Below are 25,780 nucleotides of genomic sequence, written 5' to 3'. Positions count from 1 at the left end.
GTACAGCAGCTACTCCTGAAGAAAAACACTGCATCTGATACTCAGCAGAGTGGGTTTAGCTGGGAAACACCATCCCAGCACTTTGGGAAATGCCAAAATCCCACTTTGGGAAGCTCCATCCCAGCACTGCACACACCAGCAGAGCTCAGACTCCCCCAGGGCTCATTTCTCAGTGCACCCACAGCCCAAACAGTACCACCAGCACCTGACTTCTGATTTTGGAAGGGAGCTGCATTCCTCTTACCACCTCATTCCCCTATAAACTCTGCTGTTTGCATGATTTATATCTGATGGCAGACAAGGTCCAGGATCTGTGCCCGTAGCACCCTCTCATGGATGAGGGATGGGTATGGGCAAAGCTGTGGGCCCACCCTGTGCCCCCCAAACTTGCCTGGGGGCTGGACACCTCCCCACCATGGCTTCCTGCTGGGTCTCCACCACATTTGGCCATCTCAGAAGGAAGAGCTGCCTGCAACCAATACCAGTCCCAACTCATCCCAGGCTAAGTGGCAATGGGAAAACATATCTGTTTAAACCCTCCATGAAAAAATGCCTAGTTAGACCCTCCACAAGCCTAGTTTTCAGTTGTGCATTAAAACAGACAGGGAATGAGTTTGTCAAAGAGAGTTTGGGATGGGCAAGAGGGCAGAGGCTGTGCTTGTGAAACCCTCTGGATCAGGCAGGGTTGAGACTGGCTGCAGCGGGATTTTTCCCTTGTTTTGTGGGTTAGTCATAGGTTTGTTTATTTTTTTAGGGATTTTTTTTCTTATTCATCTGTTGCAATCACAGCAGACACATCATTTCACAGCCCTACATGGAAATCCAAGACCAAGGAACTATTTTTAGTGCGCAAAATGTCTCTTCTAAATGCATTAACTTTGGAAGAGTAAATATTAAATATGGTCTCATCACATTAGAGGCATTTATGCAGAAGTACAGCACCAGCAGTTTTAATGGTTAGGGGAAATTATGTTATACCACCAGCACTTAATCAAACACAATAAAACAAGGTCTTACTGCAATTCTTTCAGGATAAGCTGAAGGAAAATTAATTCCTTTCCACATCCGTTGCTGATGATTTACTGACACCGGGGGGTATTTGACCCATTAGTATTTATGGTGGCACTGGCAATCTGTATGCAAAACATATAAGAACTAGCCTAACATTTATTTTGCAATTAAATTGAAATTATTCTTTGGCTACTCGCTCCAAACCAAGGCATTCAGCACCATCTGTGCTGAGGATACTATAGGCAAGCCCTGAGTGAGTACCACAGTGAAGCCCTATGTGCTCTAACTGCCTACAAATACATGTTTGATAATAGCTCTTTGTAACTTCATTGAGGAACCAGGTCTCAGGCTGGGCTGTAGGATGGTGTGGTGCTGCTGGTGGAGCCCCAGTGCCCCAGGTCTGCCTGTCCCTGCCCTGTCAGCAGTGCCCTTCACGGCTGGTGGCTCTCCTCTGGTGATGGTGGGGGGCAGCGGGGTTGCTGCCTGGGTTTGGTACTCAGGCCTGGGGTCCTGGCCCTGTGGAAATTCTTCCTGCACCTCACTCCTTCAAAAGGCAGCTTGGGCTTTAGGAGGTGTCTGTCTAAACAGGAAGATGTCAGATATGAGCTGCTGGGCTGTTCTCGGGGTGTTGGTCAGCTTGGTTATTTATCTCCTGTGAAATGGGGTCTCTGGGAGAGGAGGTGACATACAGAGGTGATGTAGTCTTTTCAGCAGCCCAGAATTCTCTTCCTTTCCTTGCAGGCATTTCTGTTCATTTCCCACACCCATTTCCATGATACATCCAGCTAGACCATCCCAGCCATCTCTGGTCTAATGCAGGTGCCAGCAGACAGGGATGCATCTTCCCAGGAATTTGGCCAGCTCTCTCTTCCATGAGCCTTAAATATTTTGGAGACAAAATCCTTGCCAGTTTGTAAAGATGATGCCTCATGTTCCCCAGCATCAGATCGCTGAGATCCATCTGGGCTTGGCATCATCCCCTTGGACATTTTGGGGCTGGGCAAGGGGTTGCTGTTTCAAGTTAAACAGTCAGGCTGGCCCTGCTTTATGGAATTGAACTCCTGAATATTTCCCTGCCTAGAACAGGTGAAAAACTTGCTAGAGAAGGCAACTCTTGAACTGGCTTTTTGACAGGTTCATCCACATTGCTGTGGGCATCACACTTGCACTGAGGGGCTCTGGGGACTAGACTGGAGTTTGAGCTCATCACTGGGGTGCCTGGAGAGCTGTGAGCAAGAACACAGCTCAGTAACAAAATCCTTAGTTTTTAGCAATAAACCAATCCTTTCCCTTTTTTTTGAAGAGCTAAATGTGAGGCCATGGTAGCTGCTCCACCCCCAGAAGACCCATCCCAGATGAATGGTTTTGCACTGACTTCACTGTGCACCATGACCCACCTGATTAATCACTTAACCAACAAACTGAACAAACTCTGTCTGCTAAATAGCTCATTTTCCTTCAGCAGCTTGGGCACTTGGGCAATTTTACAGAAGAAAAATGTGCCAGTAAAGGCCAAAAAAGGTGGAAGAGAAGAAACATTCCTTAATGACTTGAATATTTGCTGAAGCAAGGCAGCACCCTTGCCTGTGGCCTCCAAACCAGCCAAGCATGCACAAGATGTGGATTCCATTCAAGTTTATAAAGCTGTGTGATGAGCCCTGTGCTCCCACCACACTCCACAGGTGGAGGGTCAGGCCACCAACCCCAGCCCCTGTCAGCAGAGTCACAGAATGGGGCTGAAGGGACTTAAGAGACCATTTAGTTCCAATCTTCCATGGGCAGGGATGCCACTCACTGGACAGGCTGCTGGCTGATATCAGCAGGATGCAAGGAGTGTCTTACAAACAGAACACATCACTGGAGTATTTTGGATTTCACAGCTTGCTTTTGCTCCCATGAACAGCAGATCTGCAGTGTTTCCCTGCCTGTTAAACCAGCTCCTGGTGCAAGAAGCTGTTCCTCTGAGCATCCTGTTTCACAGCAGGACTTCCTCTGTGGGCTTTGCTCCAAGTCTGCAAAACAAGACTTAAATCTCCACCAGAAAGGTAGCTGCCTTGAATTACAGAAACTTTCAGGCATGGGGAACTTTGTGAATATCCTCTTGCTTGGGCTTGCCCTTCCAGCTGTTACAAACGTCTCCAGCTGTGTTTCCCAAGATTTGGCAATGGAAATGCAATGAAAGTTCAAAAATGTGCTACTCACAGGCAGAGTGGCTGCATCAGCCGGGCTGGACCAGCCCTGCATCGCCCCAGAGCTGCATCCCTGGGATGAGTTTGCTGTGTGACCATGCTCACTACACCAACACGAGGTACACAGAAAACACTGCTTTATTGACTGCATTAGCCAACACATTGAGGAATGCAAAGGGGTTTCTTTTCATAAGCAATGGGCCATGGTCCCAATGTGTATTAAAGCATACACTGTATCTAAACAGGATGAAAATAATGGCAGACAGAGCTATTCCAAGGCAACACAAATAGCATGCATAATACAGTCTCACACAGAACGAGTTTGATAACATTATATTGCTTTAAGGATTAACTAACATGGAAAATGTACAAAAAGGAGAAATAGGTTTTTGCATTAATGAAAAATACATTTTTTCTCTACAAAGGAATTTCTAATACAAGAAAATAAATATTGCAACATAAGCCAAAAATAATTTAAAATTGCTCTTTTCAATATATTTTCAATATTTCTCTTTTGTATTAACAAATGGCACATCACGTTCTTTGAAACAAAGAAAACAGAAGGGTTTCTCCTCCTGCGACATTCATATCGTTTCCTGTAACTGATGTGAAGTGGGTTGTTTTGCATGTGGAATGGTGCAAACTGCAGGGGATTTCCTTAAAGAACAACCAAACCTCATGCCCTGCCCTGTAGCAGCATCTTCTTGCAGCCTGCATCCATCCTGGCTCCATTCTGCATCCAACCTTGGGGTGAGCTCCATGGGACAGCAGGCATCCTAACCCCATAACATAGGTGCAAGTGAAAAAAAAAAGAATAAAAGAAAATAAAAATAAAAATAAAAATAATCAAAAGATGGGTGTAGGGAAAATGGGAATGGGGAATGGGAGGTGTCCTGGGGAAACTCCCTCAGCCATCAGGGTTGGGGCTGGTGAGGGGCTGTGCTCCATCAGGGAATAATGCTTTCTGCATCCTCATCTCAACTGCTGCTTCTCCAAGGAAACAGGTGCTCTTACAGTGCAAATGTCGATTCCTGCAGTTTATACATCTTAAAAGATAACATTTCTGTACTAAAATAAACCTTTTTTTCTTCTCTTTCTATTCATTTCAAAATACATTTACATTAACATCAAAAATATTTTCCTTGTGCATTTTCTCTCCAGAACACCAGACTCCCCTGCTCCCAGGATGCCCCAGGCAGGGGATGCTCTGGGGTGGCTGCAGCCATCCTGCCCTGGTCCAGCCCTTGCTCAGCCCCAAAGCTCACCAGAGCCCTTTTCCTCCTCTCTATTCCTGCCATCCCATTCTTCTCCCTGTGCCCCACCAGCTCGCTTAGCTTTCCCCCCCTCTCCTGATGGCAAAACATGATGCCTGATGTTTTGGGAGTGTTTCAAACTGTGCTATTGTCCAATGCTGGAGGTGCCAGGTTGGTTGTTCTTTAAAGTTTCCCCATTTTTGCTTTCCTGTACTGAGAAGACAAGTAGTGCAGAAGCTGATGAATGGAACTGTGTACAGTGAAATTTGTGGATTGCTTTTTTTTTAACCATAATTGAGTGAAGCACACGGAAGCAAGATTCATTAAAAGGCAGCATATTGATTATTGTTATGACTCGTATACTAGGATACTGGAGCTAAAGCTAGCAAGCCTGATAAGATAAACTAAGTCCTATTTACTGTATTTAACATTATCTGAACATACTGAGCCTTAATTAATGAGCAGATTTTCATTTCCAACCTCAATGGATTATGCTAATTTATAACAAAGGTAGTTCCTGTTTTGTTGGTATTCTGCTGTTTTTTTGTTTTCTTTTTTTTTTTCCCCACTAATAACTTGTGTCACATTTTTCCCATCTGAGGAAGATTCCTTCCCAGGCACGGTCAGTCTCAGCCAGGAGAGTGTTGGGCTTAGGCAGGGCTGGGCATCCCACCCACAGCCCCCACCGGTCGCCGTGTCTGGGATCAGCTGGGCTGTCATCGCTGATCTTTGCTGCAATTTTATCAATAATAAGGACTTTGGAAGGCTGATAAAGATGATGATCTACTCTAAAACATCAATCAAAATAGTCTCAGAGTTTCAAAAAGAAAGCTCACAGTGAAATGAGCAAAAAGCATCGGAAACCAAAAACCATGGCAGGATGCGGTCTTGGAGCAGCAGCATCCCTCGGAGCAAGCTTGGAACCTAACGCCGCAGCAGTGTGGTATGAGTGTGTCTTTAGTCCTTGGTTGCTAAATAACTTCCAATTTTTTTTTTCATAATGACAAGTTTCCGGTTTCTGGCTGTGCTGCTTGACTGTCAAAATATTTCTTTGGCATCCACAAAATTCTTTGACTGATTGGTCTGACAATTGCAAGGTTTTTTTGTTTAGTGATGGGTTTAACCGGTTGCAGAAGTGTCCCAGGTTTGGGTTGGTTTTGTTTTTTTTTTTTATTTTTTTAAAACATTTTTTATTTTTAAAAAACAACAACAACAAAAGTTTCAGTGAATTCCTTTTTTTTTTTTTTGTTCCCTGAGCTCACACTGGGGTCACTCCAATAAAACACGTAGCATGACTTAACTGTGACCTTTGAAGCCAAAACCGAAGTAATGGTGCAATTAAGTGCAAACATGGAAATTCGCCTGACTTATAGGTAACATGGGCTTTTAAACAACATTTAAGGCTTATTGGGGACATTTTATGCATTAAATTATTGTAATATTTATAATGTCAGCTTCTGTGAATCACCCCCCCAACAACGAGTCAACAGCTTGTAACCAGGATTTAAGGTTAAAAAAAAAACCAAAACAAAACAAAGGATGGAGAGGAATAAATTCACCATTTCCATTGTAGCATTTAGAAGGAAAACATAATGGTGGTGGCAAGGGTTGCCATTTCCCCTCAGTGACGGCACATTTGGCCTTGGGGCCACAGTTTTGGTTTGCAAGGGAGATTTCAAATGTGCTGCCCTGGCATGGCAGGACCACAGCAGCACTGGAAGGAAGCATGGGCAAAAAGATTGGTCAACCTCCCAGGTGACACCAACCCTGACCCCCCCCCATGTTGGTTTTAAAGGATGCTTTCCTCCTCCATCCTGCCCCACATTTCCATTCTCCACTTGCTGGTTCATTCACCTGAATAAATCACTTCAGTTTTTCTAAGACCCTCACCGGGGGCATGGACAGAGAGGACTTTTGCATCCTGGCCCCTGGACGGATCCCAACCAGATGGAAATGTGAGGGGAAAAATAATGACCAAGAGGTTTTTTTCCCTAAAAATAGAAATGTAACATTGCTCTCTTCCACCCCAAGCGTTTTCCTCCAACAAGCTTTTTGTGCTTTAGTCATTATTTATTTTAGAATCGCTTATTTCACTTCCTTCTCTCTGCACACACAGGTGGGAATTTCCCCTCCCACGGCTGGCCACTGCCGGACCTCTACTTGCTCCCTGCTCTGAGGGCAACCGTCCCAGGCAGAAATCTGCCCCTCATTAAATAATGCCCATTAATTGAACTGTCATCCCTGCAGAAAGCACGGGCACCGGCACCCTCCGCCCTCTCAGCCCCCTCGACATCGGTCCTGGCGGGTGCCGGCTCACGTTCCCAGGCAGTGGGGTCTGGCAGGGAGCCGGGGAGGGACCACTGCTGTCACAGTCGTCGATGTCGGTGAAGCTGAAGCTGTATCTCAGGCGTATCGAGAAGAGAAAGACAACAGTGCCGAATTTCCAACTATATACACATATTAAAAACCCCCCTCGCCGCGATACCAGGCAGAAATTGGACATGGCAGTTGGAACTGGGTTGAGGCCTCATGGAGCCGGCGCGGTCGGAGGAGTTAGGAGGCCAGGATGCTCATCCTGACGATGTCCTCGCCGGCCGCGTCCAGCTGGCCCCGCTGCGCCCGGCCACCGCGGGACTCCCCGTCCGAGTCGCTCATCTCGGCGTCGGAGAAGTATCCGTCCGTGTCGGCCTCGAAGCGCTGCAGGGGAGCTCCGCCAGCGCCCTCGGCCTTGGGGGGCTGCGACCGCCGCGCCCCCCGGCTCTCCTTTGGTAATTTGAACCGCACGATGGTTTTGGGGCTACCTATGGAGTCAGGCACTTTGGCCGCAGGGCTGGGCTCCGTCTGAGCGCAGCGCGGCGTCTCCTCCTCCTCCTCCTCCTTGCTGACGCAGCCCCGTGTCCCAGCAGGGGGATGAGGCTCGCTGGCTTTCTGGAGAGAGCCCTTCCTGGCCACCTTTTTGGCCTCGCCCGTCCCTTTGCGGTCGGTGGGGAGCTTTGCTGCCCCTTTTTCCGACTTGCTCGGTCTGGAATCCGGAGCGAAGGGCTTGGCGGGATCATCTGACAAGTTGCTGGCATTGTTAGTCCAGGGCTCTGAGCCCTCCGGGTGGCCCCCTCCCACTGCAGAGGGGCTGCTCCTCGGCAGCTTTTTCTTAGTGTTCGTTCTCGTTCTGCTTTTCACTTTCTTTGTGGTCTCGCTCTGCCTGAATGGGGACCTGAGGGAATGGTCCATCATGAAGCTCAGCAAGGTCTCCTCATCCTGGAGGAGCTCCTCGGAGAGGCCAGGGGTGCTGGCCTCGTGGTGGGCGTTGTTGAGTGACCACTCGCTCATCGCCATGTTCTCTGCAGTGATCTGCACTGACTGTGCCAACCAGCTGTTGAAGAAGGTCCCATCGATGGGGAAGGAGGTTGACAAGCCTGGGAAAAGCAAGAGTAGAAGATTGACTCAGAAGCCAGGAACAGGAGTAGCCATGTTTCCCTCTATCACCATCACCCACTCCACTAAAGCTCCCTGGCACCGGAGAAACACTCAAAAGATCAACTATAATGCACCACACCAAACTCAGAGCAGGGTTAACTCCAGCACTGGTACTGAACTTGGGGTGCACTGGGGTCACAGCACAACAGCCCAAGTGCAGTCCCTCACATCCTCCACAAATCCAAACCAAGCTTCTTCCTTCAGTGAAGATGACAAGGAATGACACAGCCCAGCACAGGTGATAACATTCTCATGCAAAGGTGGAAGACAATTCAAGTGTAAGTTAAAAAATATGGTGACAGAGCAGGACTTGTGCCCAGACAGGGGAATGACAGGTTCCCCAGGAAGCAGCTGCTGCGAGGCCAGCCCCAGAGCCAGGCAGCCAGCATGGTGATGGGACCACTGCTACATCTGCAGGTCTGAGAACATCTCAGAAGGCATGGAAACTGAAGAAGAGAAGCAGAGATGAAAGCTGGAATGGAAAAAGCTGAAAAACTTCCTGATAATGATCACTGAGAGCAAGAGTGAGCACTGTGGGCTGGGCTAATTGGGTCCAATTAGCAATGGGAAAGTGCACACCTACACAGGCACAGGCAGTTTTAATCTCTGAAACAGAAACCCACGGGTTCAACATTTGAATTGGTTTTATGGATGGAGGAAAAATGAGGTTTGATTTTGGATTTCAGGAAGAGCTTTCCTTTGAAACAGTTGGTCTAGCAACAGAGAGGGAAAGAGCAGTGGCCCGGGCAGGGTGACTCATGCCCACAAGGTTTGCTGCTAGCAGTGTTAGCCTTACATCACCCTCACCTGTGAGCAGCAACACAGGCACCTGCACCTCCTGCAACTCACCACAGCCTTTTTGGAGAAGACAGCAGCCCAAGGCAGGGAAGGTGAAGCAGGAGCAAGGATGAACTTTGGCCATTGTGTGGTACCCAAACACTAAAAAGCCCAGGTTTTGTGGGCAAGGGCACTGCCCAGCTCACCTTCCCCAACCCTGCTCTGATGACAGCAGCCCCAAGGGATGCCTCAAGCCCTTCACAAAATGCAGGTGGTAACAAGACGGTGCTGAAGCTTTGGGTCAAGTTGCCTGGTTTCCCAAGCTCATAGCCATGCAGTTTTCCTCTGAGATTCTCCAGCCTCCATTGTTTGCTGGAATTTGCCCCAGTAAATCCAAAACTTCTTTAGCAAAGAACAGAGCAGAGACAGAATGACTGCAAAAGCCCCGTTTCCAAAGGTCCAACAGCTCTGAGATGACCAGAAAGCAGCATAGTCAGGTGAGCAATGTGCAAAAGCAGAGCAAGGCAGGGAGGTCCCAACCTCCCACAGAAATGTTCTGTACCCCCTGGAGGGTTTTACAGCATCTCCAGACTGCCTGAGAGTCTCAAAGGACCACTGCTCCCCTGTGCCCTGCCAGCTAGGCACACATGAACTCATCACCTTCTGCCTCTGCTGGTGGAGGTGGCAGCACCAGAGGAAGTCAAGCAACAGCCCAATTCCATGTAAAATCCATATGCAGTTATCAAAGACCTTGTCCAAAACAACCTTTTAGGCCATGGGGAGCTACTGGAGGTGGCTGAAGCAGCTGTAGGGCCAGGCCAGGCCCCTCACCCCCTGAGCAAATTCAAGAGACGGATGTGCTTTGTGCCTGACTCCTGCATGTTCCTGCACCACTGGCACAACCAGCACGGCCATACATGCCATGGATAGTACAGAAAACCTCACAGCCCACGTGCTGTACTCACCATCACTGCACAGCACAGAAGGCACAGGGGAGCAGCCCTACCATGGGGTGGGTAAGTCTGATTTTATCACCTGAAAGTGAAATCCTGCTCCAGCAGCACATCACAGGTTTTGTAACACATTCTCCCAATCCTGGAGCTACAGGGGGGAATTTTAAATCCCCTGCCCTGCCAGCGAGCATGTTTCTGAGCCAGTCTCTCTAGTAGGACCTGGATAATTCAGGCTGATTCCCACAAAAGTGAGATGGAAAGTGTAACTCCACCATGTTACATGCAGGAGGGATCAGGGGCTGGGACTCCTAACCCTGCTCCCCAAAACAGGGAGCCTCCAGCATCGCGGGTCAGCTCTGCGCCATAAAATCAGACTTACCCAGTTGTCCCAAAACAGTTTCGTTGACCGATTTCCTTTTCTCTGTCTTCTCAGGACTATTTTTTCTACCATCTCTTCCTTTCCTTCTTGGGTCACTTTTCTTACCCTTTGTCTTCTTCCCAGTTTGTTCTGGCATTTTTTAGAAAAAAAGGAAAACGCCGTGTGAGACGAGGCATCAGGGATGCTGCAGTGAGCGAGTTCCCCTGGGCACACCCCTGCAGTGGAGACCTGCAGCTGACCTGCAAACAACTCCAAGCCAAAGGGAGAGCAAGGGCCATTCTTTGGCCAGCTGTAGGCTAAGGTCTCTACATCTTAAGAAAATCTTAATCCTACAAGTTATAAAAAAGGAGATTTTAGCCTTGGAGAAGAGTGGCCACAGGAGCAGCCCCACTGAAGGCAGGTGACTTGCTGGAGATTCTACAGCCACAGACCTGGACCAGGACTATGGGGTGAGGACCCACTAGGGAGTAACCCCAAATCCTGCTCAGACACCTTGCAGAAGCCACAGTGACCTACAAACCTGGTGCTGTGTCACCCATCACCAACAACAGCACCTCCAGAAGGGATTCAGCTGCACCGCCAGACTGACAGAGCAAAGGCACCAGAAGTTTTAAAGCCATCTGACCTGTTGACAAAACTGTGCAGGAGTGAAAAAACCCCAAAGTGATATAGGTACTTGAAGTAGGAAAGATGACCAGGACTGCCTATGGAAAGGTAGGGATCTAACTCTTAGCTATAAAGACAGTCAGCTAAAAATTAGCATTTCCTACATGGCTTTAAACTTCTACTGGATTTATTCCTCTTGAGTAAACAGGACAAATACCCTATAAAAGTACAACTTGTAATGCCAAGTAAAATACTTTCAGCAGTTTTTACTTACTCTGTTAGGCCATTCTCCCCCAGAAGTCCATGCTAAAACTTCTGTTAATTTTCAGAGAGGGAAGGATATTGCCCTTAAACCAAAATGTGGGTGGCTCATGGAAATGGAGGCAAGACAGGCAGTTTTTCAGAGTCTGGCCCATAGGCTAAACAATGATCTTAAGGAAGAAATCAGTTTATTGTGTCAGCCAGCAGCAAACCCTCAGCAGAGAGGCCATGGGATGACAGGTCAGAGGGAATAACCTCAGCTCTCCCCCTGCAGCAGCAGTGGAAATGTACTGGGTGGGCAGGGGAGGGAATTTGCATTGCACCTGCCCGAGTCTGAATTAACAGAGGATTTACAGCCCTGGAGTTGCCAGCCAGGAACCCCTCCTGACCAAAGGACTTACAGAAAGAAAGAAATGCAAAAGCAAACTTGGTATTTGCTACGTTCCTGCCAAGTAATGGGAGGAAGGCAGACACATTTTTCACTTCGCTTACAAAATCAAAATCTAACTTTGTTTAGACAGCACAACGGGGCTAAAGAGAAACCAGAGCAGCACTTTTTGAAGAGGAACCTGTCAAAATAGTAGCCGTGTTTCAAAGCCAGACAGTGTTTACTTTCCACTCAGTGCAAGAAAAATACAGGGAAGAGAGGAAGGTTCATTTTACACGGGAAGTTCTCACTGATCTTATTAAGAATCTCCTGCTTAAATGATCATTTGACAGCGGGAAAAATAAACCCCTCCTGTTCTGAGTTTTGTGTGGGAGCAGGTCCAAAAAAACCTTTGTGCCAAAACTATCTTTGGAACAACCCCAACAGATCTCAGTCGATGGCTACTGTAACAGCAGCTAAAAACTGCCCTCATCCTGGTGAAAGAATGGAGACTTCTTCCTTTCCCCCAGGAACCCCAGGTAGGGAGAGCGTCCTGGTCAGGAGCTGGGGGGGAGGATGCTAACAGAACCATTTCCCCCTTCCAAACCAGTAAGTGCTTTGTAATGCTGGAAAAGGCAGCAGTGAGTTATTCAAAGCTTTGGTTCCACTGGATGCTGAGTATCTGCAGCTCCTGGTGTGGTCTTGGCAGGGGAAACTCCTCCTGAGCTCAGGACACTCTACAGACTGATACCGAAATGCACTCAGGTCCCTAATGTCCTTCTGGCATGGGAAGGACCCAGATGCCCAAACCACCTGGAGATGCCAGGACCAAATTCCTGCAGCTGGGCTGTTTCCTTGGCAGCAGGGACTCATGAGAGCTGGGTCCCAGAGGAAGCAGTCAGTCCCTGCTCAAGCTCAACCAGTAAGTCCCAGGAGAGACAAGCAGCTGAGCTCGGTTGGTTCAGAGTGGAAAAGTGCAAACACCCGCCAGGTAGGGCAGGAGAGAAGAGCATCAGCATCACAAGGTCTGAAGCGATCCCTGCACACCAATCCCCACCCAAGCCACCCTCCCATTGTGGGTTTGTCTCTGATCACTCACCTTTAGGCAGAACAAGCATCATGGGCACAGCAGCCATGCTTTTCTCAAGTACACCCATAACATTTTTGGGAAGGGCAATCACACAGCACTGACACTGGCCAATGCAGACAACCCTAAAACACCATCAGCAGAGCCTCAATGCAGCTCCCCATCATTGGCTGGCATCTGCACCCCACTGGTGAGGCTCCCAGCTCACCTACTCTTGCTCTCCCTGGGAGGAACTGCTGGCTCCCATCCCACTGCTGCATCAGAGAGAGGGCTGGACATGAACTCTCAAGGCATTTTGGTCCCCAAGAGTCCCAAGGGCATTTCCAGCTATCTAACACCTTGTCTGCAGGAGAGGAGAGCTAAAATCCCATCCTGGCAAACTACCCTGTGCCTGTCTCCTGAGAACTGTGAATGCTGGGCTGGGTTTGCCCAGCTGAGCTAAAGAGCATCCTGAAGTCCCCTGTGATGGCTCCAAAACCCACAGAAGCTGGCAGTGACAGCACATGGCAGGTGGTGCTCCTGGCAGGGACAGTGAGGTGGGGATCCAGCTCAGGAATAATGTGCACATAATACCCTGGGTGCCAGGGAAGGGATGTGCAGTGTGGGGTCCTCAGTGGGGCAAACACCATTTGTGTGTGTTCAGGCTGCTGAGCTGTACCTCTCAGTCCAGTAAGGACATGCAGAGCAACACAGAGCATGCCAGGGACTGGGATTTACAGGACCCACACCACCCCAGAGCACACCCTGGGGCCCTAGCCCTCCTGGCCCCACCGCTGCCTGGCCTTGGCTATCAAGAGGAATTTGCATGGGCCCAAGTCACAGACATCTCAGCACACACATTCCTCAGCCTCCAAAACTTCAATCAAAGGAGACTTTTGTCAAGGAAAGCTCAGCCCAGACAGTTCCTGAAGAAACCCCAACCATGTGATGGCTTCAAACACAACTCCAAAGCCACAAACACAACAACCGTCGGAAGCAGCTGCCAAAGCACCAGATGCTGCTGCTGGAAAAACTCTTCTGCAGCCACAGGCTCTGCTCTGCCCTGCCACAGGAGGCACAGGAGGAGAAGGAGGAGGGAGCAGGAGCTGTGGGCTCCAGCACTGCTTGTGCAAAAGGAAAAAAAAGTAGGACAAAAGGAAACCAGCTTTATTTCAGCTCCTTAATAAAAGTTGGCAGAGGATTTGCAGTCAGCAGCATGATCTCCACCAAGGGGTATGTGAAGCAGGGAGCTGCAGCTGACCAGAGCTAAAGGAGCTGGTCTCCTGGAGCAACAGACTCCCCAGCAGCAGCTTAACCCTTGGTTCTTGACAGCATGCTCAAAGGCATCTGCAAAGAGCCTGAAGCAGGGCTCCCAGCCTGTGCCAGGGAGCCAGCTGCAGAGCAGCCCCATGCCCAGGATGTGCCATCTCCTCCCAAGCAGTCCCAGCTCATAAAAGTCACCAAATACCGTCTTAGCACCCCCACCTAAGCAAATGCTTGGTCCTTCTGAGTGATTTCGGGGAAAGGGAGGATCAAGAGGGATCTGTGAAAACAAATAGCTCCAGCACTCCAGTCACCCAGAGTCTGGCTTTATTGAGTGTTTCTGACTCAATATATGAACCGTGCCAAAATAACACATCGGGGGAGGGGGCAACTCTGGCTTCCCTGGCACATAATTTGGCTTCAGTGGGAAGCATCTGTGAGTTTTGTGATACTGACCTGGGTAAAGATCTTTCTCAATAAGCTTCATCTGGAGATGGAAGATCTGCTCCTGCAGTTTACAAATGGTGTGTTTCATTTTCTCCCGTCTTGTCACCATGTAACAGAGATTTCTAACCTACAGAAACACAAGAAACAGTGTCTGGTTTAGGCAAGGTCAAAGCAGCTCCCCTCAAGCTGTGTTGCTGCTCCTGCTGCCCAGGGAAATCCCTACTCCCTGGGATTCCATCCTTTTCACCTCTCCATCATCTGTGCTGCTCTCCTCCCCTGGCCCTTTGGGCGAGCCAGGGCTGGCAGTGAGGGCTCTTCATCCACACTGTGTGGTACATATGGGAAAAACCATGCAGTGACTCATTCCAAGCCCAAACACCTCTGTCCTGGCTCCAACAGCCAGGACCCCACGGTGGGCAGGGGAGGCTGGGAAGGAAGATGCTGTAGAAGGAACAATACAACACAGTCATGGACAGGGCCAGCACCAACATCTGAGCATTGTGCTGAGTCCTTGGCCCAGCAGCTGCTTCATGCACGTGTCCTGCTCACACCTGACACGGCCACCTGCACAAAAAGGCCAACTCTGATGAAGCAGCTTGGTGCCCTGAGTCAATGCACCAGTTCTCATACACAAATTGCACCTTTAGCAGGGAGGGATAAACCCTCTTCCCACAGCCAGTGCAGGGAAGGGACTGAGCTGGGATGGGGATGTCAGAGCCTCACAGAACTGCCCCAAAGCAGATACCAGGAAAAAGCATGGAAAACACAACAAAATACCCTGGGGATGCTGACCCAGGTCAGCAGCTGCAGCAGCTCCCTGCCTCAAATCTGGCCCCTCCATATGGTTATTCACACTTGCTCCACAGCTACCTGCAAATCACTGGTGCATTTTGTCCCAGTTCAAGAACTTTCATTAACCATGGCAGTGGGGTTGGAAGAAAATGATCTTTTAAGGTCCCTTCCAACCCAACCCCATGCTATGAATTATCTGAAGCTCTGAACACAAACAGCAAAGCACAAAATATAACTGCTCACACGAGCCCTGCAGCAGCTAAACCCTGCTGCTGATAAACACCCCCAGCAGCACAAGATGACAGAATTATTGCTGATGGCTCCTGGCACCTGGCACTTGATGAGTTTCAGTGCCATGCTTTTGCCAGCCCCACGTAAGGGTGGCTGGAGAGCCAGGCTCTGGCACTGCTGCCACAGTGGACATCAAGGCTTTTGGAGCAAGCAGAGGCTTTCAGCTGCAGAGCATAAAATGCTAATGGCAGCTAACAGGATTTGACAGCATTTACTCAGCTTTTTGATGCTGCCTGTAATAAGGTAAAGAGGAGGTGGCCTGAATAGAGGAACGTGCACATGGGTATGTCCACACTCACATGTGACCCTGATGTCTTCGATTCCTCCCCCTCCTCATGCTCGCACCCTTCCCTGCAGAGAATATTTCCAGGCTTGGGGGACTGTCCCAATGTGGCCAGGAGCCTTTGTGCCTCTCACAATGACACAGCAAGCCAGGACATCATCCCACACTTACCTCACATCTGCCACCACAGGCTGTGAGGGCAGCAGGACAACTGCAGGCAACCCCTGCCTCACTTAAGGACAATTTGGGAATGTTTAGGAAAAAAGGAGAAGAAGCTACTCTTTTTTTTTGTTGCTGTTGTTGAATCCCCTAGCTGTAAATACAAGGCAGGGAGTTCTATAGCATATTTTACTATGTTCTCTTTTTTTCTTTCTGGATTGGAGAAAACATCAAACTATTTCTTTATGAAGAAAACAGCTGCTTCTGGCAACCTGACTCTCCAAGAGTTTGGCCATATCTCTTCCTTATGATTTGATATTCCTGGAAGAAAACATTACTTTAGCTTTGCTTAGAGACTGCTGGTATTTACCCACACTTACACAGCTCAACACCACCCAGTGCTGCTTCCCCAAGCCAAGTTTAGATGCTGGTGTGAAAGCCTGGAAACCACAGCTTTTTGTTAAAGCTAATTTAAACACCCAGTCCTTGGAAAAAGCTTTTTTTAAAAGGCAAAGAGGCTTAAAAAAGACCAAAAATAAAATGGTGGGACTGTATTAGGATTCCCAGGTAACAGCTTTAATTTGCTAACACTGTGAAGTACAGAAATGTCAGGGATTAAGAAATGACAGAGAATCACCATCACTATGGCTACCCCAATATCATCTGCTCTCTGCTTCTGCCTCCCCAGCTCCTGGACCCCTACACCATGACCAGCCCCAAAATCACTTCTGCCAGATTAATTGCTGAAATTGCTCAAATCCAACATGACATCCTGTGGACACCCTCTGAAAGCCTTCAGAGCCTTCCAGGCTGCTCCTCTCTGATCCCAATTTGATGTGATTCCTCACTGTTTGCAAGTGAAACAGGGTGGCAGTGACCTGCCAGGTGCAGGATCAGATACCTGGGATGCTCTGCCCACAATTGGATTTAAACCCCTATCAACCATCTGAGCACTGGACTTTGATCTGGCTGGTGTTTATTGTTCCACTCTTGGAAGCAGAACAAACAAACAGCTCTTCCAGGGACAGGCAGTGAAACCTGGCAGGGAGTTGCTAAGCAGAGGCTGAATGCTGATGGGCACACCCTACAAAGCCTGGAGGCAACTCTGGAAAATGAGAAATCTGGTAAAACACGTAGTTTTGACACAAAGAAATCAAAGAGAAGCTGCCGTGAGCAAAGCATGGTACCCAGGGATGCACAGTGGTTCAGTGCAGCTGGAAAAGCCAAGCTGGGAACAAAAGGAAGCAGCAGGAGGCAAAGCAGCCTGGTTTAGATTTACAATATAGAGCAGATGAGGGGGAAAAGTGAGTTGAACTTGTCGCCCTCAGATCAGGCACATGCAGCCTGTTGCTGGAGACCCACTAATGGTGGCACCAGCCCAGCACAACACAGAGATGGAAATGGGGTAAGTAAAGGCAGGAACAAAGGGGGGACACACTGGCAGAGGGATGGCATTGATGACCACAGGGATGAAAGCCACAGAATCACAGAAAATAGACCAATAGGTTCAAATCCAACTATTGCTACACAGAAGAAGGCTCTTGGGCTCCAGGATCCACATGGGAGGTGGGGGCAGCAGGGGACCAGGGCAGGCTGGTCCCACCTGGATATGAACACAGTGCCCACCCACACTGCCCTTCTCCCCACAGGTTCAGTTATGCTACAGACCCACAGCAGATTGAAGAGAGGGTTCAGGGACATGCAGGGGCAACATCCCCACCACCTTCACCTCTGAGGGAACAGCAGGTCACCTACAGCAGCCTCAGCCCCTGCTCAGAAAACCACAGCATCATATCCACCAGGTCAGAACAAGGCTATTCTCCTGCTTTCCTTCTTCCTTGCTCCTAGGGACTCCCTAAGCTGTGGGTGGGTGGTTTAACAGAAACCTGGGCAAGGGCAATGGATTCACCCCTCTGGCAGGGGCAGGAGAGAGGGGACCAGGCAGGGCTTGGGGATTAAGCAAAGGAAGTGAAGGAGCTTGGCCTGTGCTTGCCAAGCTCAGCATCCCTGCCCTGTCCCTGCCTCTCCCTGTCCCACTGCTGCAGTGTGCTACGCCCATGAGCCTCCCCAGCAGCAGCACTACTGCACCTGTCCTCTCTCTGCCACCTCACCCCAGGGTCCTTGTGTGCTTCTTCCCCTGTGCCTCTTCCTCTCACTGCTTCTCACCTTCCAGCTGCTCCTCCTCTCCAGCCTCTGCCCCATCCCTGCTCCTGCCCTCGTGCAGCCGTGACAGCCAAATCCACAGGCAGCTGCATGGTGGCGGCAGCAAGCCCAGCCCAGGGAGCTCTGGCACCACTTGGGCACTGCTGCTTCCCCAGTGCTCCCTCTCACCCAAAAAGCTGCTCTGGAGGCTGCTGCTTCCTCTGCTCTGGCTGGGAGTATTCAAGGATGTCCTGCACCACTGGGAGCTGCAGGTGCCTGCATCCTCTGGCCCAGCTCTGCCTCTGCCAGCAGCTCCCTGAGGAGCTGACCCACTTTTGGCTGCAGCAGGGCAGGGCATGCCCAGTCCCACTGGCCCTGCTCTCACTCTGCCTTTCACTCATCTTTGATGTTTAATGTAAGTAATTAATGATGTGTTCCCAAGCCTTGCTGCTGCAAAGCACCTGAGGGGCAGCACAGGATAATTCTGTGAAACTACTTAGGTATAGTGGACACAAGCTGCAGCATCATCTGCCTCCCATCCACCCGGCCCTGCCAAGGCACCTCTCCCTGCAGACATTTTTTCTTTTGAACCCCTGGATGAGCCCAACACTAACCTATTCCATCAATGCCAGTGTTTTGGCAGTGATGATGTGCACACACCGAGCACTGCTAAGTTTCTGAATGAAGATAAAAGAACAAAACTGTAAGGGGAAGCAAACTGAGCTGGGGGAGCAGGACCTGTGCTGTCTGTGGGTGCCAGCAGCCCTGAAGGAGCACAGGGGCACCCCACTGAAGGAGAAGCTGTACTCACCCTCTCCAGGTCTTGCCTGAGGTGCATGAAGAGCTTTAAGCGTCGGTAGAGAACATCCTGCTCTTGCTGAGCCAAGTTGTCCACTTCATCCGTTTTTGGTGTCAGCAGCGGTTTGTTGGAGTTCGCTTTCCTCTTCAGCTTCCAGTACTGGTAGACAAAGTCCACCAGCGATTCACTTAAGTCAAGGTTCTCTGCCACCTCTGAAGGCTTCACGAGCTCATAGAAGTCCTCCTCCAGCTGCTGGAGCTTCTGCTTCCGCAGCGTGACCTTCTCCAAGTCCAGCTGGGCTTGGTCGGGCTCTGTCCGTGCCTCCTCGGGCAACTTGGTGGCGCCGGTGCTGTGCTCAAGGCAGAAGGACTTGAACTTCACCTCGTCGTTGTCTGCAAGGATGGTCCGCATGTCCAGGTTGTGGTCGAAGGCGCAGGTGACGTGGAATGCGGTGACACAGGCGGGCATGGAGCACTGCATGGGGAGAAGGACAGGGCTCAGGGCCAGCACCACTGCTGAGGGGACACCCACCAACACAACAAACCCAGGGACAGCACCACGATGACACCTGCCATGAAGTGATGGATGCTGCACCACAGGAATTCCTGTTGCCCCGGTTTTGCCCTCTGGTTTCAGAGACCCAAGGGCCCAACACCACAAACACAAGCAGAAGAACCCCAGGGCTCAAGAGGTGGCATTTTCCCACCTAACCTTCTTTAACCCACCTCTGTAATGCGCCCTGCTCATCTCTCACCTACCACAACCAGAAGCTTCCAGTGGTTCTTTCAACAGGACATGTCAAAAGCCAAAGAAGAGCACGTGCCAATGGGATGCTCCAGGACTGTCAGTGGATTTGTCCTGATGGAGAAATGCTCACCTGTACTTCACCCTCAAGCTCCTCCCCCTCTGTTACCACATCTAAAGCCAGTATGCCATTTTTACTGGAAGCATACAGAACATGGCAAGGTTTAGGAGTGAACATGGGATCTAAGAAGCAGCCAATGCTCCTAAAAGCCTTCCTCCTCAGGAAATTACACAGCCTCTAACTTGCTCCATTTAAAAAAGAAAGAAAAATGTAACTGGAGCAAAACATCACAAAATGAATGCTTTATAAAACTTGTACATTGGCTACAATGTTGTCAAAGTTGCATCAGATCTATTTTTTTTAATGATCTTCCAAACTTACCTCAGGCTTAAATGACTTGGGATCCCACAGGCAACAAATCTCAGCCTGGTGTCCCACAGAGGAACTCCCACCAGCCCGTGCTGTGCCCATGTCCATGTCAGCACCTTTTCCCTCTCCACTCATTAACTGTTTTTAATGGCTCAGAGTGTCAGGTAATTATTTCAACCATAACCCATAAGAAATCAGTCTATTCCAGCTGCTAATGATCAGTTAAACTGCAATAATGAGACCTTTTAAGTGGGCTATTACTGTAGGCACTACTTTGGGTTAATAGAAGAATTGTTCTTGTGGGGGATGAAGATGCACTTGTGGCCTGAAGGACCAGGCGGAGGCATGTGAAATTTCCTGAATGTTGATGACAAATCATTTAGTTTTACTGGGGCTCTGCTGCACCTTAATTCTCAAAAAGAAAAAATATATTCTGGTAGTAGTTGAGGAACAGAAGTTTTACAGCTTTTTATCATCACCCCATCCATCAGCCCTGAATCCTGCTCAGGCACTCGGGAGTGAACTTTTGACGTTGCTGCTTTTAGATATTTTCCTTTGACTTTTTTAATGAGTCTGCTGGTGCTCAAAGAAGCTGCCAGGACCAAGAAAAGCATAGGCAAGCATTGTCCAAATCCTTCACTTCCAGAGATCTCCAGGCCCTGCTCCAAAGCCTCAGAGAGCAGTGGGAAGAGCTGGATGCAGCTCTGGCTGTACCAGCATGGCTCTGGGCAGCAATGCTGGGCACTAACCCCTGCAGGCACCACAAGGAAGCAGATTATGAACTCCAACACCATGTACATCCTGTTTAAGAACGGCCATTTGGTCCTAATTTCAGTCTGAAATTGCTCACAAAAATATCTGGTAACTTGCAAAACTCGACTCCTGCTATGCTGCTGGCACTTGCTTGGAGCCTGGCATGGTGAGGGACCCACTGATGCTCCCTGTGCCAGCCAAGGGCAGTCACCACCACAGTGGGCAGAAGGTGCCTGCCCTGCCACCCCGGCCTTCCCCTGGGACAAGCCCTGTCACAGCCACACACACAGCTGAACCACCAGCTCTGTTCCCAAGTATTTATTTTTGGCAACGAAGGAGGGACAGAGGGAGCCCAGCCTGACTTGCAGCTTCCAGATTTACTCAGGGCAGTCAGTATATCACATGCTGGCTTTTAAAGCACACACAGTGCTGTCCCTTCCCTTCTGTTTCTGCCATCAGTGCTAAAAACAGCATTAACAACACGCCCATGTCTTCTGCCAGGACAGCGTCCTGCTACCAGGAATGACCATCACTCCACCTTAGGAATAAAGCAAATCCAGTGACACTCATCCTGGATCTCTCTACTCCAACAGATGGCAAGCAGCACTTGTCAGAAACCGTGCCCAAAATGCAAACAGAAAATAATTAGGCAGTTCAGCTGACAGGGCAACAAAGAAGGATACCTGGTTGGCTACAGCCACTGAGGGACCCTGGATAAACTAACAATAAAAACATATTGATCCATCCCAGAATGGCACTGGAATGAAGCCACTTGTGGCAGGAGGGAGGGATCTGCCACACAGAATGAACCAGGCTCAAACACTGGAGCAGTCCCTGCTTTGTTATCGATTGTGCTTCATTATCTTACAGCACCTTTCATTCAAGCACTTCAGCACACTTTGCTTATCCAGGCAAATCCATTCCCAAATAAAATTCTGAGAGAGAGGGTAAAAACTGCCCCAGGGATTGAACATGGGCTCCTAATTAGTCCAAAAATCATTCTTACTGGGAAGAAACAGAGATGATTTGAGTTGCCAAGGTCACTCAAACAGAAGTTTAGCAGCTTGCAGTGGTGCTCTGCTGCAGTTTGGGGCTGAGGGGAAGGAAGCAGCTCCTCCAACAGACCTGTGAGGGGAGCTCAGGAAGGAAAAATTAATTACCGGTGCTGAACACTGGCCAAGCTATCAGACACAACACTTCTGCATCCTTAAAAAACTACCATGTGATTTTTTGTGACCACAGATGGTCTGGAGCCTGGTAGAGCTTCTCAGCTAAAAATGGCAATTTCAGCCTCACAGATTCCTTGGGGGATGAGGGGCAGAGGATGGAAGGCACTGGGGCAGCATGGGCAGCAGACCCTGCTCTTACCCCTGGTGCCACACGCTGCCTTTTCAGGACTACAGGCAGAAGACAGCTCTGGGAACCACCAGTTATCCCAGTGGATGAGGACCAGGGGCACTGCTTGCTTAATGGGAGGGGGTGGCAGTGGGCAGAGAAGTGATGATGAACGGGGGAGTGATGGAGGACATTTCCAAAGGCTTTTTCTCCAAAAAGTGACAGCAAAAAGAAAGCTGGAAGATGATGACTTCTTTGGAGAAGCTTGCCAACAACCAAGAGAGCCCTGGCACTCTGTGCTGCCTTGGTGAGCTCTGCCAGTCACTCTGACAAGCAAGGAGGAGACCCAAAAAAGCACGGTCAGGACTCAGGCTGCACCAGAGCCTGGCTCCTGGCACTCTCTTTTCCATCTCAGAAATGCAAACAAGAAAATTCCTCCTGCATTCTGAGCTCTCTGGCATCTCCTGATGTCTGACCACAAAAACCACCATGAAGTAATGACTTCCCCTTAACAGGACTCAGGCAAAGGGTGTCTCCAGAGCTGCATCCCTGCACAGCATCCAGTACTTGGGCTCAGTCACAGCCACACCAAGTTACACTGGGCTCACAGCTCTGTACCAGAGAGCAAGGGCTGAGTCAAGGGCAAAGGCATGGACAGCAGCAGGGAGCTCTTTCTCAGGCTCTTCTGAGTTTCTTTCCCTTTTGATGGTCAAATTTGGATGGGAGAAAAACACGTCCACACACAGAGGTCCCTACAAAGACTTCTCGTGTTTGTCTCTGCAAACGTGGCTGAGGTGGGTGTTTTCTCAAGCTGCAGTGCTGCCTCTGAGATGCCCTGCTTGGATGACAGTCTTCTGCTCCTCCAGCCTGCCTCCCAGGTGTCACCTTCACAAAATCCTCTTGGCCACTTGGAAAACCCCCACCTGGAAGCAGCTTCCTTCTTTCCACAGACCTGCCCACCTGCAGCACCTGACTGCTGCTGCCAGGAACAAACACCCAGTGCTCTTGCAGAAAACAACATCCTCCTTTCAGAGCTGGGTCACAGATCCAAAATGCTGACAAGGGTAGATCCCACCTGTATAAACAGGCACTAGCAAAAATATGCTCCATAAAATATGCTCCAATAAAATATGCTCCATAAACATAAGCTTTCAAAACAGAGCTCTGTACCATGGGTGAGTACAGAGCGTATTTATTTACCTATGGGTGTTAATTTACCCCATAAATCCTTACATAAAGGCACTGCCTGCTTTTTTGTCACTTCTCCCCCTTTTCCTTGAAGCAAAACCACCCTGCACACGGTGGGGTGGCCTTGGCAAATGCTCCAGTGGCAATCTCATGAAGACTCATAAACCATGAGCTGCCAGCCCATGAGGCAGCAAGGCTCCTGTTCTGTCTCAGGTGACCTTTAATGCAAATCCATTCAGTACTCAGGATCTCACAGCTCCCATGTCATGATGGCACTAAGAGGATGAAGCCTGAGAGACACTGAATTCTTTTTGATGCTGCCAAGCCTGTTTGCTTCCTTCCCTGCCCCTCTGTTCTTTGAAAGCAGTTGCCATTCTGACACAGTATCTCCATCTGGCAGGGTGAATAAGCACCCAGAGCCATCAAAAAAAATGAGTCAATGCGACAGATTTAAAGAAGTATTGTGAGATTTCATTTCAAACTATGGGGATTACTTTTAAATAGCTGCCTTTAAGGTATTAAACCCAAGATGACAGCACAAACACAGCTCAGCACTGCAGAGCTCCTATCCCTGCTGTCCTTCTGCCACCAGCCAGCAGCTCCTGGTCCATGGTCACTGCTGCAAACACTGACTACCTGCAGCTCCTGCTGAGGTACTGGAGCTGATCACTTGGGGTCAGGACACATCCCTAAATTTCTCTAAATTTTTCAAAGCTCAATGGCTATTCTCTGGGAGCACCAAGACATCACAGTGGCCAAGCAGATGGAAGAGGGGGAAATCACGGGGTTCAGCAGGGCTCCCCAAATGCCCTCATACCAAGAGTGCTGCACTATGGATGGGACCTTCTGCTCTGCTCCCCAAGAATAGACATCATGGTGTGGAAAGCTATGTCCCACTTTTGCAATAGAAAAGCCTGGAGAATCCTGCTTTTTATCTGAAAACAGAATTTCTGCCTCTCCTGTTGTGGGGAGAGCAGGCAATCAGGTATCTGCAGTGGTTTGCTTAGGTGTGGCACAACAGAAAATGTGAAAATGTAATACATGGTATTTTCCCAGCCAGCAGTCAGTGAGGACTATCCAACCCTGGTGCACCCTGATATCCCCACAACTGAAAGGCTGACCCCCTGAGGTCTGTGAAATACTTGTGCTATGTATCCCATGAGCATCTCACTTTCCTGGCAGCTTCACAAAGCCCTTCTCCTGGAGGTTTCTGATCTAAATCAAGGTCATTTGCAGTCCCAGTAATTAGTGTCACTACAGCAACACCACTGTGTTATGCAAATAAAGTTAATCTAGATTTCTGGCACTCAGTGCATTAAATGATTGCAAACAACATCTGATGATGCCTGACAGGCTCTTGTCATTGGGTTTACTCAGAACAGAAATAAGAGTCATTCAGACCATGTCCTTCAGCATCTCAAGACTCTCCAGTGGCTGATACAGGTACAACCCCGGAGCTCTGAGCTTCTCCAGGGCCAAGTTACATACCTGAATGCATGTCCCAGTGCACTCCTTGCAGAGGCTGCAGGACAAAGCCCATCTGCTGGCTGGGATATGTGAGATCTTCGTAATGGGTTCCATTTTTTCAGGACATCCAATGCTAACCTGGCCACAAGATAGAACACGAGTTGTAAATATTGGCTATGGTCCCAAATCTCCTACAAAGGGGTGTCTGTGGCAGTTTGAGTGAGGGATAGATTATATTTCTTATTCTTCAGGGTCAGCTGTAATTTGGAAATAAACCCAAACCCCCCAAATCAGAAACAAATCTGGATGACAAAGAAAGAAAAATTTATTTTGCTTTTTCGTCTGCATGAATTCCTCATCTGAGGTGTATCTCAGATGGGCATATGAAATTAGCTTTACTCTGCTCAAAGGTATGCACCTCCCTCTGAGGCCTTGCAGCCCAATTCTCTGCCCTCCTTTAATTAGCAGCTCCTTGGCTGCTAATTAAACACACGATAACTGCCCCGTGCCCGGCGCTGCGGCTCTGGCACAGCCTTAAGAGCCAAACTGCATTCATTATTTACACATTTGTTATTTACACCATTAATGAAGGCCTTGGATCAAGACCCGAGACCTCTCTGTGCCCACCCAGGTGTCAGGAGGAGGCTGGAAAAGCCCTTACTTCAGGTATCCATAAGGCACAGCTAACGTGGACCCATTTCGTCCCGCTGCGGGTGGGCTTCAGCGCTCCCCCCCTCTTGGGGCACAGCAGACACTTGGGCTGAACACCGAGGGCACAGGTCCGGCACAGCCAGCTCCCAATGGGCACCTTCAGGATGCCATAGCACGCCTGTGGAGACAGGAGGGACCAGGGTTAATCCAGCAGCCCAGGATGAACATCCTCCCAGACCTCCTCCCTCACTCCCACCTTTCTCGCTGCCGCTGCATCCCAACAAACAGCAGACTCAAGGGAGCTGATGTGCTTCCTTACTCCCTTCCCTGTTTTCACACGGATGCTCATGGTGGATCAGTGTGTCCTGGGTGTTAATTAAAAGCTAAGCATAAAAATGTGCTGTGCACAATGCCAAGCACAACCTGGCTCCAGGCTGGGGGTGGGCAGAGCCCCCACTACCAGCAGCTCTGTGGTGCAGAGCTCTGCCTGCTCATGTCCTGCCTGTTCCTGACCCACAATGACTGGGAGAAGTCAGAAATTCTGTGCAGAGAAATCTTCTGAGGTCACTGAGGGCTGAAAAGCCACAAGCCCATGATTGAGAAAGTTGACCACACTGGTTAGAGACCCAGCACAGCCCAAAGGGGAAGCAAAAATAAATATGGAAAGGCAAAAAGGGGAAGCCAATAGTAATGAATGTAA

The 25,780-nt window shown here is 49.3% G+C and overlaps 1 protein-coding gene across 4 annotated transcripts in view; it reads right to left on the bottom strand.

The window, feature by feature from the left end:
- Window positions 1-3,320: 3,320 nt before the first annotated feature.
- JADE2 (jade family PHD finger 2) overlaps window positions 3,321-25,780 on the bottom strand; it is a 74,327-nt gene continuing 51,867 nt past the window's right edge. For 3 of the 4 annotated variants that reach the window (XM_030229240.2, XM_030229239.2, XM_030229237.2), the window contains 6 exons: window positions 25,091-25,258; window positions 24,451-24,567; window positions 18,525-18,986; window positions 14,056-14,173; window positions 10,037-10,165; window positions 3,321-7,866 (listed from right to left, as the gene is read on the bottom strand). In XM_030229240.2, the coding sequence (XP_030085100.2) occupies window positions 7,007-7,866; window positions 10,037-10,165; window positions 14,056-14,173; window positions 18,525-18,986; window positions 24,451-24,567; window positions 25,091-25,258 (1,854 nt within the window). In that variant the 3' untranslated portion in view covers window positions 3,321-7,006. The remainder of the gene's footprint in view (window positions 7,867-10,036; window positions 10,166-14,055; window positions 14,174-18,524; window positions 18,987-24,450; window positions 24,568-25,090; window positions 25,259-25,780) is intronic. The other variant, XM_030229241.2, reaches the window with a different exon arrangement.

Source organism: Serinus canaria, chromosome 13 (genome assembly GCF_022539315.1).
Source record: "Serinus canaria isolate serCan28SL12 chromosome 13, serCan2020, whole genome shotgun sequence".
NCBI lineage: Eukaryota > Metazoa > Chordata > Aves > Passeriformes > Fringillidae > Serinus > Serinus canaria.
This window is presented reverse-complemented; position numbering and strand designations above follow the sequence as displayed.